This window comes from Cervus canadensis, chromosome 8, assembly GCF_019320065.1.
Source record: "Cervus canadensis isolate Bull #8, Minnesota chromosome 8, ASM1932006v1, whole genome shotgun sequence".
Classification (NCBI taxonomy): Eukaryota; Metazoa; Chordata; class Mammalia; order Artiodactyla; family Cervidae; genus Cervus; species Cervus canadensis.
Window position 1 is genome coordinate 17,221,087 of NC_057393.1, and position 15,784 is coordinate 17,236,870.

The 15,784-nt window shown below is 39.0% G+C and overlaps 1 protein-coding gene and 1 non-coding gene across 2 annotated transcripts in view; one reads left to right on the plus strand and one right to left on the minus strand.

The window, feature by feature from the left end:
- NHLRC2 (NHL repeat containing 2) overlaps window positions 1-15,780 on the minus strand; it is a 61,991-nt gene extending 46,211 nt beyond the window's left edge. The window contains exons 1-2 of the mRNA XM_043475386.1: window positions 15,383-15,780; window positions 9,208-9,360 (exon numbers count right to left, since the gene is read on the minus strand). Coding sequence (XP_043331321.1) covers window positions 9,208-9,360; window positions 15,383-15,560 — 331 coding nt within the window. The 5' untranslated portion in view covers window positions 15,561-15,780. The remainder of the gene's footprint in view (window positions 1-9,207; window positions 9,361-15,382) is intronic.
- On the plus strand, window positions 4,121-4,192 carry TRNAC-GCA. Its single transcript has one exon. It is a non-coding gene; the product is annotated as a tRNA-Cys (tRNA).
- Window positions 15,781-15,784: the final 4 nt, after the last annotated feature.

The following is a 15,784-nucleotide window of genomic DNA, read 5'->3' on the forward strand; positions in this document are numbered from 1 at the left end:
TGTCCAGATCTTATTTTCTCAAAACCATTCTCAATATTCAATACTAAAAGGAATCAGAGGCTCCTTGGGAAAATGGCTGATTTAGACATGGAGCTGGTAAAGTACAAGACGAACCTGGAAATATTTTGTTATTGACAAGAAGTGCTCAGAGAATGATAAGGACAAAAGGACACAGGTGATAGAATAGCTTGAAGGTGATCCTATTAGTCAAATAGGAAAACTCTGAAAATCAAAATAAATAATGACAGTGATGCTTTACAGAAACAAATAAGAACTCATGAGTTGAGTTCAAATATATTTAACTTATATGCAGAGTACATCATGAGAAACGCTGGGCTGGAGCAAGCACAAGCTGGAATCAAGATTGCCAGGAGAAATATCAATAACCTCAGATATGCAGATGATACCACCCTTATGGCAGAAAATGAAAAGGAACTAAAAAGCCTCTTGATGAAAGTTAAAGAGGAGAGTGAAAAAGTTGGCTTAAAGCTCAACATTTGGAAAACTAAGATCATGGCATCTGGTCCCATCACCTCATGGCAAATAGATGGGGAAACAGTGGAAACAGTGGCTGGTTTTATTTTTCTGGGCTCCAAAATCACTGCAGATGGTGACTGCAGCCATGAAATTAAAAGATGCTTACTCCTTAGAAGAAAAGTTGTGACCAACCTAGATAGCGTATTAAAAACCAGAGACATTAGTTTGCCAACAAAGGTCCGTCTAGTCAAGGCTATGGTTTTTTCCAGTGGTCATGTGTGGATGTGAGAGTTGGACTATAAAGAAAGCTGAGCACTGAAGAATTGATGCTTTTGAACTGTGGTGTTGGAGAAGACTCTTGAGAGTCCCTTGGACTGCAAGGAGATCCAACCAGTCCATCCTAAAGGAGATCAGTCCTGGGTGTTCATTGGAAGGACTGACGCTGAAGCTGAAATTGCAATCCTTTGGCCACCTGATGTGAAGAGCTGACTCATTTGAAAAGACCCTGATGCTGGGAAAGATTGAGGGCAGGAGGAGAAGGGGATGACAGAGGATGAGATGGTTGGATGGCATCGCTGATTCGATGGACATGGGTTTGGGTAGACTCCAGGAGTTGGTGATGGACAGGGAGGATTGGCGTGCTGCGGTTCACGGGGTCGCAAAGAGTCAGACACGACTGAGCGACTGAACTGAACTGAATGTATATCATATATATATGTATATATGAGATGGTTGAATGGCATCACCAACTCAAAGGACATGAGTCTGAACAAGCTTGGGGAGAGGGTGAAGGACAGGGAAGCCTGGCATGCTGTAGTCCATGGGGTCGCAAAGAGCTGGACACGACTGAGCAACTGAACTGATACCATATTACTTTAAAAAATGTTTACTTTTTTTCCTTCTGGTCAATATACCCCAATACTTCTTCAAAGAAGTGATGAGTAAGATGAGATTTGAAAGATGAGAAGATGTTAACTATGTGAAGAGAGCAATGAAGGAGATTGCAGGGAGAGAAAGTAACACACGCAAAAGAGACTGAAGAAGGTCAGTGACTAAACACACAGAATAAATGGGAGCACTGGACAAAATGAGAATAAAACTACAGACAGAGACAGGCTCGTGAGTCATATTAAGGACTGAGATCTTCATTCTTAAAAACAATGGAAGTCAGATGAAGAATGAAGTGCAAGTCTCAGAGATACTTCAAACTAAACTCATGAACTTCCCCTCCAAACTTGTCCTTTCTACAGCATTTCCTGTCACAGAACGGCACCACCATCTGTCCAATTATACAAGCCAGAAAACTACCTAGGATATCTCTGTCATAACCAACCAGCCCTCTATCATCACCCATAGTTAATCCATGATCAAGTCCCATTGATCTTATTACCTAAAACCGACTTCAAGCTATCATCATGTCTCACAGGGAACACAACAGCCTTGTCACAGATCCATTCTTCTCCACTAATTAAGTTACCCACCCAGGTAACTCCAGATCCAGCAAAGGAACTAGTAGCTAGATATCTAGCTACTATAGATAGCACAGGAGCTCAGCTGGGTATTCTGTGATGACCTAGATGGGTGGGCTTGGGAGTTGGGGAAAGGAGATCCAAGAGGGTGGGGATACGTGGCTCATTCACTTCACTGTACAGAAGAAGCTAACACAACATCCAATAAAACAGAAAAAGCTTTCTATTCTTCCAGGTGACTGTAATTTCCTTCTTAGCACTGATCAGAAATTATAAAAACATCTATGTGGTTATTTAACTTTTCCCCTTGTTAGACTATAATTCCTATTAATTATTTAGGGACCATACACAGTTTTATTATTTACCAGCACAGTGCCTAGTACAAAGAAGGTAATGAATGGGCAGGATATAAATGCTAAAGAAACTTTTATGTGTGCAATAAGCCATACTATATTGACAAAATAGGGTATCTATACTGATCTATATACAAGAACCAACTGCCAAACAATTGCATCTCATGTTTTTCAGTGTCAGCAACCTTAAAGTATGCATACAGAGATTTTTCTTTTCTTTTTTTCTTATTTTTATGAGATTTTTCTTAAAATAGTTTGCTTGTTCTGTTAATCATACACAAAAATAAAACAGGATGTAAAAGACTCTTTCCTTTTAGATCTTTTGCCAACACATGGATCAAAACTACTGCATTTAAAATATGGAAGGAAGAAAAGAGAGGGAAAAGGAAGAAAGTGAGAAGAGAGGGAGAGGAAGAAGAAAGGGAAAAGGGGAAGGTGAAACCAAATAACAAGTAACAGCTTCTAAAATGTTAGTAATAAAGTTAAGTTTTTTAACACATCAGTGACTAGGGGATTTTTGCAGAAGCAGTCAATAATGTGTTAAAATCATTTAAAAAACTTTAAAGGTCTTATTTTTGTGAAATGTATAGACATATAGATACAATTATATATAGTAGTATATATATAATGTGTGTGTGTGTTCAGTTGCTCAGCTATGTCCGTCTCTTTGCCACCCCATGAACTGTACTCCACAAGGTTCCCCCATCCATGGAATTTTCCAGGCAAGAATACTGGAGTGGGTTGCCGTTTCCTATTCCAGGGGATCTTCCTGACCAAGGGGTCAAACCCGTATTACTTGTGCCTCCTGTATTGGCGGGCAGATTCTTTACCACTGCACCGAAAAGCCTCATATATTATGTATATATAGTATACAAAAGACAGTATAGTTTGATCACAGGCAGTATAATAACTTAGTTCAATGCAAAAACTAAAAATAATTGAGGGGTTTTAGATGTTACAAAAACTGTAAACTGACACATCTTGAAGTCTAAAAGATAAGTGTGACTTTAGTACTAGGCAAGAAAGGATCCAATGGAGTAGGAAGTAGCAACCCACTCCAGTATTCTTGCCTGGGAAATTCCATGCAGAGGAGCCTGGCAGGCTCCAGTCCATGAGGTCGCAAAAAGTCGGACACAACTTAGCGCCTGAGAATCCATACACAAGAAAGGATGAAGGCAGACACGGGAGGTTAGAAGACCGAGGGAAAGCAAGAAAGGTATGGAGAGAGAGGATTTTAGGTTTTATACCAAGAGCACTAAAAACATGAGGTGAAAAAAAATCACAATCACTGAATACTAAATTAAAGCAGAGGCCAGAAGCAAATTTGAATGTTTTTTAAATTTCAAAAACTGACATTTCCCTGTGTCCACATTAAACACTCTGAAAGTTTACCATAAATTGACCAATATTTTCATCATACTTTAGGAACAAAGAATAATAAACATATGGGCTGCTGCAAAAAGAAAATATGAAGTGTGTACAAAAAAGAGTTAACACAGCAGGCCCCAGTGCTATTCTTTCAAAGGTCTGCCTACAGGGCTGGTCCTTGCCTGGATTTTGGGAGGGTTCCATCATTTCCAGAACTGATAAGAGTAGCACACAAGACCTAAACTGTTTGTACAAACACTATGGTTTATGCTGAACACTTGCTTTCCTTCTGGGAGTCTGGAATTTTGGTACATGGCGCCAGGCAGAAGATGCCTCTGTGGCCAGCCCCCAACAAAAACCTCGGGTGCTGTCTCTAATGACCTTTCCTGGTTGGCAACATCTCAAGCTTATCCTAACAACTCCTTGCTGGGGGAATTAAGCACATCTTATGCTTCCCTGGTGGCTCAGATGGTAAAGCGTCTGCCTGCAATGCAGGAGACCCAGGTTCAATCCCTGGGTTGGGAAGATCTCCTGGAGAAGGAAATGGCAACCCACTCCAGTATTATTGCCTGGAGAATCCCATGGACGGAGGAGCCTGGTAGGCTACAGTCCATTGGGTCACAATGGGGACACGACTTGAGCGACTTTAACTTTCACTTTCACTATGTGATTCCACCAAGAGGGGACTCTGGAAGCTTGCTCCTGGTCTCCCCTGGATTCAGCCCTATGTGTCTTTTCCCTTGGCTGATTTTGCTTTGTATCCTTTTGTTGTAAAAAATTGTAGCCACCAGGAGTACAACTACATGCTGAGTCCTGTGAGTCCTCCTAAAGAATTGACCTAGGGGTGGTTTTGGGAACCCTGACAGAGTAAAATCATCAGATAATGACTCATTAAAAGGTTTCATTTCCCAAAGGAGACATACAGATGGCTACTTTGTGTTGTTCAGTATTCAGTGGTATTTCCACCGACTCCTTGTGACCCCATGGACTGCAGCACACCAGGCTTCCCTGCCCTTCACCATCTCCTGGAGTTTGCTCAAACTCATGTCCATTGAGTTGGTGATGCCATCCATCTCATCCTCTGTCACCCCCTCTTCCTCCTGCCTTCTATTCACCGCCCCCCCCACCTGCCCAGCATCAGGGTCTTTTCTAACGAGTCAGCTTTTCGCATCAGTTGGCCAAAGTATTGGAGCTTTAGCATCAGTCCTTCCAAAGAATATTCAGGATTGATTTCCTTTAGGATTGACTGGTTTGATCTCCTTGCAGTCCAAGGGATTCTCAAGATGGCTAACAAACACATGAAAAGATGTTCAACATCGCTCATTATTAGAGAAATGCATATCAAAACTACAATGAAGTATCACCTCACACCAGTCAGAATAGCCATCATCAAAAAGTCTACAAACAATAAATGCTGGAGAGAGTGTGGAGAAAAGGGAACCCTCTTGCACTGTTGGTAGGAAAGCAAATTGATACAGCCACTACGGAGAAGAGTATGGAGATTCCTTTAAAAACTAGGAATAAAACTGCCATATGACCCAGCAATCCCACTACTGGGTATATACCCTGAGGGAACTTAATTGAAAAAGACACATGTACCCCAATGTTCACTGCAATACTATTTACAATGCTAGGACATGAAAGCAACCTAGCTGTTGATTGACAGATGAATGGATAAAGAGGTACGTATGGTACATATACACATTGGAATATTACTCAGCTATAAAAAGGAATGCATTTAAGTCAGTTCAAATGAGGTGGCTGAACCTAGAGCCTATTATACAAAATGAAGTCAGAAAGAAAAAAGCAAATATTGTATATTAACACATATATGTGGAATCTAGAATGATGGTACTGATGAACCTGTTTGCAGGCCAACAATGGAGATGCAGATATAGAAAACAGGCTTGTGGACAAAGTGGGGGAAGGAGAGGGTGGAACGAATGGAGAGAGTAGCATGGAAATACATGTATTACCATATGTAAAATAGACAGTCATTGGGAATTCGTTCTGTGACTCGGGGAGCTCAAACTGGTGCTCTGTGATAACCGAGAAGGGTGGGGTGGGAGGTGGGAAGGAGGTTTAAGAGGGAGGGGACATATGTATAACTATGGCTGATTCATGTTGATATATGGCAGAAACCAACACAATATTGTAAAGCAATTATCCTTCAACTAAAAATAAATTTTTTTAAAAAAGTTTACTTTCACTGTAAAATCAGAAATATATTCTTCTAATTTTTAACAAAGTATGAAATGGAAAAATAGCATATACTACATAATGAGAATACCAGTGGTTACTCAGAAGTATTATGGAATTTAGATTTCTAGAGTCTGATTTAATTGTATATTAACATTCACCTAGCAAGCACATTTAAAAGTATGCCAAATTTTCCTATTAGATGTTTTCTTATAAAATCAGTGCTTTTCCTTAGATAGCCACTGTGCTAATTTTGCATGTTATATAAAAATATACCATTAACATATCCAGTATAAAGAGATTAAAAAAAAATTAGAAACCCTCAAGGACAAAAGGGAAAAAAAAACCAGAGGTACCTGTCAATTTAATACAAATATATGCTAACTCATTATGAATTAATAACAAGCTTAGGGCCCAGCTACATTCTTAAAAACTGTTTGAACATCAGAACCATTCACTACTATTAAGTATCTTTTTACTTTTGCTTTAGATCTTTGACATATATAATTTCTTGTATGCTATTGTGAAAGTGATACTGGTCACCATTACAAACCTGATTCTAAAAGCTGTTTAAGAGGAAGGAGACTGAGTATGAAATCAGCCCTCTTTCAGAGTGTTTTTAAATTAAGATCCACTTACTTACTCAGCTGAGCATTTCTGGCTTACTGATAAATGAACTGAAATTCCATGAAATAAAAACAGGCTGCTGAATGCCTCTTCAAGGACATAAATAACACGGCTGCAGATACATTCATAAATATATCAGACAGTACTGAGATAAGACACAGCAGCGTGATAAATTAGGAGACTAGAATCAACATATACACACTAATATATGTAAAATAAATAACAAGAACCTACTATAAAACACAGTAAATTCTACTCAATATTCTGTAATAACAATCTATTATGAGAAAAGAATCTGAAAAAGGATATATATGTGTGTGTGTGTGTGTACAACTGATTCACTTTGCTAAAACTGAAACTAACACAACATTGTAAATGAACTATATTCCAATAAAAAAATTTTTAAAAAGACTCTTAGCAGCAAGAAAGCAAATTAATTTAGTGCCATCTTATTGAACTTTCATATGATAATTCTGATTATGCCTGCTTTTGTGAATATGAACTGAACTTATCTTCTAATCAATATAAAAATATTTTATTTCTAAGTTACCAGAATTTTAATATAGTAGCATATTACTGAAGTAATGTTTCTTTGAAATTACAATGTTGAAACCACTTACAAAGTATTTTACTTTTCAGAAGTGTATTTATATGTAAAAATTGTTATTATTTTTTGTCACAAAGTGTTGTAAAATATTTTCAGTAAACTGGAAAAGAAATTATAAGGATCCATTCTAAGAAGCCACTGAATTTGCTTCAGATAGAGGTTAAACAACTGAGTTAACCGAACAGTTTATTAGCAGTGATCTGAAGTAGGAAACAGTTAACTTTGGGATTTTTAACCCAGTCTGTAAATGCCATCCTGAAACACAAAGCATATTGTCATTCTCCTATTATGCAAATAAAAACCTGAAACATCTCTGTATTTTCAATGGATGAAAAAGTCTATATAAACTTAACTATTAAGAATGTTATACAAAGCTCTTCATAGTGAGTCTGAACCTAATCTACCTTCCTCTCCTTTCACTTTTCCGAGGAGCCCCTACAGTCTTGCCACAGTAAACTATTTTCCACTCCCCAAATCTACTCATTCCATTTGGTACCTAAGAGAGATGAAAATGTTTGCAATTTCCTAGAAGGAGGATTGTAAGTAAAGCATTTCATGGACATTTCTAATCTTTGACTATATGAATAGAGTATCACTGTTTAATTGTTTTATTGTAAAATTTCCTAATTTGATTAAATGGATCAGGGGAATTAACTGCCTCTCATATTAGCTATAAATCTAACTTAAATAATTTTTAAGATGCTTAATCTTTTTCTTTTAAAATTTTTATAAAAGCATTTTACATAAAGGTAATACATTAATATGGGAAAAACTCAAACAGAAATATAAAATGTAAACCAAGCATTCCTCCTTCAACTTTAGTGCTTCTTTGCTTCCCTGCTTGTTTACCTGTCACTTCCTCAGCCAGGAGTGTCCCTCCTGCCCCATTTTCATTTTCAGCTACACTTCTGCTCATTTTTTAAGTTTCAACCTAATTGTCTCCTCTGAGAAACATCTTCCAAAGCTTTTAGGCAAAGTGAGTCACTCCTTTCCCCACTGGTTTAATCCAACTTTGTTACACATTTCCTTAGCAGTTAGAGTATACTGCACATGATACATACTCAACAAATGCATTTATTACATGGACTTGAACAAGACACACAAGCATCTAAAACCTAGGCGACAATGAAATACTCTTATTTCTTAAATACGGATGAATTTTTAAAAACATGATTTAATTACTGGGAATAATTGAGTTTTTTATAAATCTCATTAACAGTCATTAACAGGCATCAGAAGTTTCACTTGCACTGAAGATTTTATTCAATATTTCTTTTTTTTAAAATAACTAAGTTTCAAGATACCCTTCATTTTTGTACATGCATACTCTACTCTCGTTTTTACTCTCACAAGATCAGTGAACACTTTTTAGTCACTGCAAAGAGGACAGCTTCAATTAATTTAAGCCTAATCAAATGAAGCCTTTATTTCATTTACTCCACATGTTCTTTTTATAGAAAGAAGTAAACAAAAAACAAAATCTGAAAAATGTCAAAGTTTTAAAGAAAATACTAAGCATAATCTCTTGTTAAAATTTCAAAATTTGTAATATCATAAAAAAGGATTTCCTAGTGTGCTCTGGAAAGCCTTAACCTTTATAAATAAATAAAGCAGGGTCAAAGAAAAAGTATCTGTTATAATATTCTGCCTTCTAAAATATCAGTAGTAGTTTTAGGTCATTTGAAATCAAAGGAAGCCTAGTTATATTTCCTAAAAAGAACTTTAAACCTTTTTATCACAGTGAGAAGAGTATAAAATTAGTCATGCATTTTATTTTCTCTTTTTTTCACAGAACAAATTTAGGTAAGTCCAGATGTACAAAAAGACATTTTTAAAATACCTGATCATGAAAAAAGTAAACTATATCCTTATTTTTAAAGAAAAATTATATACTAAATGCTGGTTCTTTAGGAAGGCAAACCATTATCATTAAACTTAACTCTTCACAGAAAGGTACACGGAGTCCTTAATTCACAGATTAGAAATTACTTTCAGAATCCCTGAAGTCTTGCCAAATGTTCATTCTTCTATGAGCAAAATGAGTCAGCCACTCTCCAGCGACTATGCCAGGACAGTCCGTTAGAAACCAATTAAAAAGAGCAGATACCTTTATCAGAGTATGTGTGTTCTAATGCATGAAGATCAGGCAACAGGTGAATACAGTTTATGCAGCAGTAGGTGAAGAAATCAAGGACGACCACTTTTCCACATAGATCCTTGTAGACTGAAATAGGTTCTTCTGTATTCAGCCATTCTAATCCTGAAATTTACAGAAAATAAGTAATGATTAAAGGAAACAATGAAGATGATTTATCTAAAACTTTCCATTAAAATGTGAACCATTATTATTTTTAAGAAAAGATAGGGGACAGGAAGGGAGAGGGGAGTTAATACATAGAAAGCTACTATTATGAGGCAGTCTGCAAATATAGTAAGAAAAAGCTACTAAATTCTCTCAGAAATAGCATATTAGTCTGTGTGTGAAAGGAAGATCAACATATTTAGGTAAGAATGGGAGGAAGAATCAATATTAAAAGGACTTAAGTACATGATTAGGTACAAATGAGCTATTGAAAATGAAAGTCAACCTTAAGAACAGAATAAATATCAAAAAGGAACAGTGTTAAACTTTAAGGATAAACACACTGTTGTGCAATCCCAGTCATGGCCAACTCTTTGCAACCCCACGGACTGCGGTACATAAGGCTTCTCTGTCCTTCACCATCTCCCAGAGCTTGCTCAAACTCATGTTCTTTGAGTCCCTGATGCCATCCAAACATCTCATCCTTTGTTGTACCCTTCTTCTCCTGCCTTCTATTTCTCCTAATATCAGCATCTTTTCCAATGAGTCAGCTCTTCGCATCAGGTGACCAAAGTATTGGAGCGTGAGCTTCAGCATCAGTCCTTCCAATGAATATTCAGGGTTGATTTCCTTTAGGATTGACTGGTTTGATCTCCTTGTTGTCCAGGGACTCTCAAGAGTCTTCTCCAACACCACAGTTTAAAAGCATCAATCCTTCAGCACTCAGCCTTCTTTATGGTTCAGTTATCATACCTGTATATGACTACTGGAAAAACCATAGCTTTGACTATATGGACCTTTGTCGGCAAAGGATAACATACAAAATACCTAAGCCAATTTCATAAGAGAAAGAGCTAAAATGCTCTGGATTTAAATGAGACCTTAAATACAAAATATTTTAAATGAAAAGTTAAGCAAAGCACAGTTAAAGATTTCATGAAAGCAATATTAATATTGATGAAGAGCATGTTCCCTTCTCTCCAAAGGAAAGAAAAATAAAATCTCATTAATCTGTGCTTTCATAAATCAGAATTTATAATTACTAGACCATGATTTACAACTTTACACACTATGAAGAAAAATTTTGTCAAACAAAAGTAGATTAAAAGAGCAGCATCTCTGTTACCAATTTAAGAAATAAAGATAATGAGTTTGTTGCATCTAAGTAAATAAATGTACCTACTAAAACCATTAATTATACCTTGAAGCTTGGAAATAGTTTATAGAAACTGAAAACGAAAGTCGGGTGGAACCAGTGAATAATAACAGTTAACAACTAATAACGGCAACTGGAGTTACTCAAAACAAAATCTAAAAAAAAAAAACCCTGCAAATCAAACTAGTATTTCTGTCAATAGTCCAGCCTAGTGAGGGTTTTGGCTTCCCTGGTGGCTCAGACAGTAAATAATCTGCCTGCAATGTGGGAGACCTGGGTTTGATTCCTGGGTTGAGAAGATCCCCTAGAGCAGGGCATGGCAACCCACCGCAATATACTTGTCTGGAGAATCCCCATGGACAGAGAAGCCTGGTGGGCTACAGTTCACAGGGTCACAAAGAGTCAAACATGACCGAAAGACTAAGCACAACAGTGAGGTTTCAGAGTACAGTAAGGTCTTAATTATCCAGTTTAATCAAGTGTTAATTATATACCTGATCAAATGACCATATAAAACTTCAAACTAATTAATGTGTATTTCACATCCCCTAATTTTAAAATATCTGAGTCTCAAATATATTTTTTATAAATAATCAAGCAATTTAGATTAGGGAAGGCGGGAAAGTATTATTATATATGTCAGTTATTGTGCTAGGTGCTTAGCAGACTTAATAATAATAATGCATTTTATAATAAAAATAATAATGAATATAATTTTAAAAGCTGCTAACATTTACTGAGCTCTCATATGAAATAAGAACTTTAGATAGATTACTTCCAAACTGCATAATAAACCTGAAAAGTAAATACTGGTTCCATTTTATAAGTAAGTGAGAGAAAATTAAGGCTTGGAGAAGTTAAGTAACTTGCTCAAGATCATATAACTAACAAATGGAATAACTGGGATTTAATTCCAGGTCTGTCTGAATCCTTCATTTATACCATGCTGCTTCCCATAAAACATGTTTCTTTTAAGAAATGAACAAAGTGAAGTGTTTTTGAGAGAGTTATGTTCATGACTTCTTCATTACCATAATTGATAAACCAAGAAAAAACACATATCCAGTAATCTGTCCTCAGTAATTATGCTAAAAACAAAGACTGAGTATTTTGTTATTACGTATGAGTCATGGAGATCAAATCTCATGGTAATAAAATACACTCATTGTAAATACCAACAAGAAAATAAAAGCACTGAGCAAAGTCCTAGTTGCTGGCATGCTGGTTTATGACTGTACTATATATAACTGATTTTGGTACTAACAACTTGGTGATGTCTGTGCAGAGTCATCTCTTCTGTTGTTGGAAAAGGGTGTTTGCTAGGATTGCTGTGTTCTCTTGACAAAAGTCTATTAGCCTTTGCCCTGATTCACTTTGTATTTCAAAGCCAAACTTATCTGTTACTCCAGGTATCTCTTGACTTCCTACTTTTGCATTCCAATCTCCTACGATGAAAAAGACATCTTTTTTAAATTTTAGTCTTGTAGGTCTTCACAGAATCGGTCAACTTCATCTTTGGCGTAAGTGTTTGGGGCCTAGACTTGTATTACTGTGATGTTGAATGGTTTGCCTTTGAAACAAGCCAAGATCATTCTGTCGTTTTTGAGACTGCACTCAAGTACTGCATTTTGGACTCTCTTGTTGACTATGAAGGCTACCCCATTTCTTCTAAGGGATTCTTGCCCACAGTGGCAGATATAATGGTCATCTGAATTAAATTCACCCATTCCGGTCCATTTTAGTTCACTGATTCCTAAAATGTTGATGTTCATTCACTCTTGCCATCTCCTGGAGTTTGACCACTTCCAATTTACCTTGATTCATGGGCCTAACATTCCAGGTTCCTATGCGATATTGTTCTTTACAGCACTGGACTTTACTTCCACCACCAGACAGGTCCACAACTGAGTGCTGTTTTTGCTTTGGCTCAGCTGCTTTATTCTTTCTGGAACTAATAGTAATTGCCTTCTGCTCTTTCCCAGTAGCATAGTGGACACCTTCTGACGGGGGGCAGAGGGGTCATCTTCCAGTGTCAAATTTTTTTGCTTTTTATACTGTTCATGTTCATTGGGAAAACCATGATGATGTGGTCACTCACCTAGAGCCAGACATCTTGGAATCTGAAGTCAAGTGGGCCTTAGGAAGCATTACTACAAACAAAGCCAGTGGAGGTGATAGAATTCCAGCTGAGCCTCTTAAAATTCTAAACGATGATGCTGTTAAAGTGCTGCACTCAATATGCCAGCAAATTTGGGAACTCAGTAGGGGCGATAGGACTGGAAAAGATCAGTTTTCATTCCAATTCCAAAGGAGAGCAGTGCTAAAGAATGTTCAAACTACCATACAATCGTACATGAACCAAGAACTTCTACATGTATAAACACGGTTTAGAAAAGGCAGAGGAACCAGAGATCAAATTGCCAATATTTGTTAGATTGTAGAGAAAGCAAGGGAATTCCAGAAAAACATTTACTTCTGCTTCGTTGACTATGTGAAAGTCTTTGACTATATGGATCAAAACAAACTGTGGAAAATTTTTAAAGAGATGGGAATACTAGACCACCTTACCTGTCTCCTGAGAAACCTGTATGCAGGTCAAGAAGCAACAGTTAGAACTTCATATGGAACAACTTATGAGTTCAAAATTGGTAAAAGAGTATGACAAGACTGTATATTTTCATCCTGTTTACGTATCTTAAATGCAGAGTACATCTTTTGAAATGCTGGGCTGGATGAAGCACAAGCTGGAATCAAGATTGCTCAGAGAAGTACCAACAACCTCAGACATGCAGATGATACCACTCTAAAGGCAGAAAATGAAGAGGAACCAAAGAGTCTCTTGATGTGGGTAAAAGAAGAGAGTGAAAGAGTTGGCCTAAAACTCAACATTCAGAAAACTAACATCATGGCATCCAGGCCCATCACTTCATGGCAAATAGAAGGGGGGAAAGTGAAAGCAGTGACAGATTTTCTTTTCTTGGGCTCCAAAATCACTGCAGAGAGTGACTGAAGCCATGAAATTAAAAGATGCTGGCTCCCTGGAAGGAACGCTATGACAAACCTAGACAGTGTGTTAAAAGCAAAGACATCACTTTGTCAACAAAGGTCAGTACAGTCAAAGCTACGGTTTTTCCAGTACTCAAGTATGGATGTGAGAGTTGAACCATAAAGAAGGCTGAGAGAAATGATGCTTCAGAACTGTGGGGCTGTAGAAGACTCTTGAGAGGCCCTTAGACTGCAAAGAGATCAAACCAGTCAGTCAGTCTTAAAGGAAATCAACCCTGAATATTCATTGAAAGGACTGATACTGAAGCTGAAGCTCCAATACTTTGGCCATCTGATGCGAAAAGCCAACTCATATTAGAAAAGACCCTGATGCTGGGAAAGAGTGAAGGCAAAAGGAGAAGCAGGTGGTAGAGGATGAGATGGTTAGACAGCATCACCAACTCAACGGATATGAGTCTGAGCAAACTCTGGGAGATAGTGAAGGACAGGGAAGCCGGGCATGCTGCAGTTCATAAGGTCACAAAGAGTTGGCCAAGAATTAGCAACCAAACAGCAACAACACGTATATAAACTTTTGAAGTTTCTCGGACAGGATAAGCACTATTGCACCAAATTCTTTTGACAGAATTCTACAATACTTCAAGTCCAGTATAGGATTAACAACAGAAAAAAATAAGCACTTCTGAAGGCCAGAGCAAAAGGCTGGGAAAGACATGAGGCTGTTGTCAGAGGCAGGGTTCCAACAGGCCTCCCATGAGACACTGAACCCTGCCTCAGCCAACCAATTAACTATACATGTGGTTTCAGGGTCATGACAGGAGACATGCCAACACCACCAGGCAAAACAATGCCAGGCCCAACCAAAGAAGGTAAAGTTCAGTTTCCTTGATCATAGCAAGATGAGCTTCACAAATAGCACTGCTGGGAATATCAGTTCTCTCACCCTCCCAACATTGATGCCAACAGGATTCAAACCTGGAGACAGGCCATAATTGATTCCGATTTTCAAAATTGCAAGTTTCACAACTTTGAAAGGAGGAGGGTGGCCCAGTTAAGAAACCAGCCGATGTGGGAGGCAGTGCCTGTATAATCCAACTTCGGCATTTCTTAGTTGAGAGGCCCTAAGCAAACGTTTCTGTTGCCGTGCTTCAGTTTCCCAACTGTAAAACAGCTAACAAGACCACCTGAGGATTCTCTGGTGGCTCAGAATCCTCCTGCAATGCAGGAGATCCCTGTATTGGGAAGACCCCCTGGAGGAGGACATGACAGCCCACTCCAGTATTCTTGCCGGGAGAATCCCCATGGACAGAGGAGCCTGGCAGGCTGCAGTCCATGGGGTTGCAAAGAGTTGAACACGGGCAAAGCGACTAAGCACCCACGCAGTAAGACCACCTCGATGGTTTCCAAAGAGGATTAAATAACAAATACTTTGTGTTTAGGACTCTGTGTGGCCCACAAGTGATCCGTAACCGTTAGCTTGGATGATGCACAAAGATAATGATGATGATGGGCAACCAGAATGAAAGGACAGGGTGGCGTGGACACTGGAATCACTGCCAACGGGGGGCACGACATTTTAACTCAGTGTACTGAGTTAACCCAAGGCCCGGGCTGAGACGGAGGAGAGAGACGAAGAGGCAGGTTCCCGCCCTTCACAAACCCTCGTTCGCTGCCGCCTGGGGACAGAGGCTCGGCTGGGCGAGGCGTCTCTCCGCCGCGCGGCTGCACAACCGCCTCGCCCACCGCTTCAGGGGAGGGCGCGTTCCGCGAGAAAGGGGAGGTTCCGGAGGGGTCCCCACCCCGAAGCCAGCCCCTCACCTTCCGGAAACTCCGGCACCGACAAGTCCTGCTCCCAGCCGTCCACCTTCTGCAGATACTGGTAGACCAGGCTGTCCTTCTCCTCCTGGGTCACGGCGTCGAGCAGGGCGTACTCCAGCGAGGTCTGAGCCGGGAGTAGGCCCGAGAGGTTGCAGCTCCGGACTCCGGGCGCCGCCATGTTCTCTCCGGATGGTCCAGGGGCGGCCGCCCAGCCCGCGGGACGGTTTCGTGTGAAGAGAGAGGAAGCGCTTATTGTTCTTTGGTTTCCAAACCGCACATTCGCCTCCCTTTCCACCAGCCCCACTCCACGCTAACGGCACTTTGTTCAAAAGCTAAAGTGTAAATCGGCGCAATTCCCAGGCACGTAATTAAACTACCTTCCCAAGCTACCCCGCCCGTCCT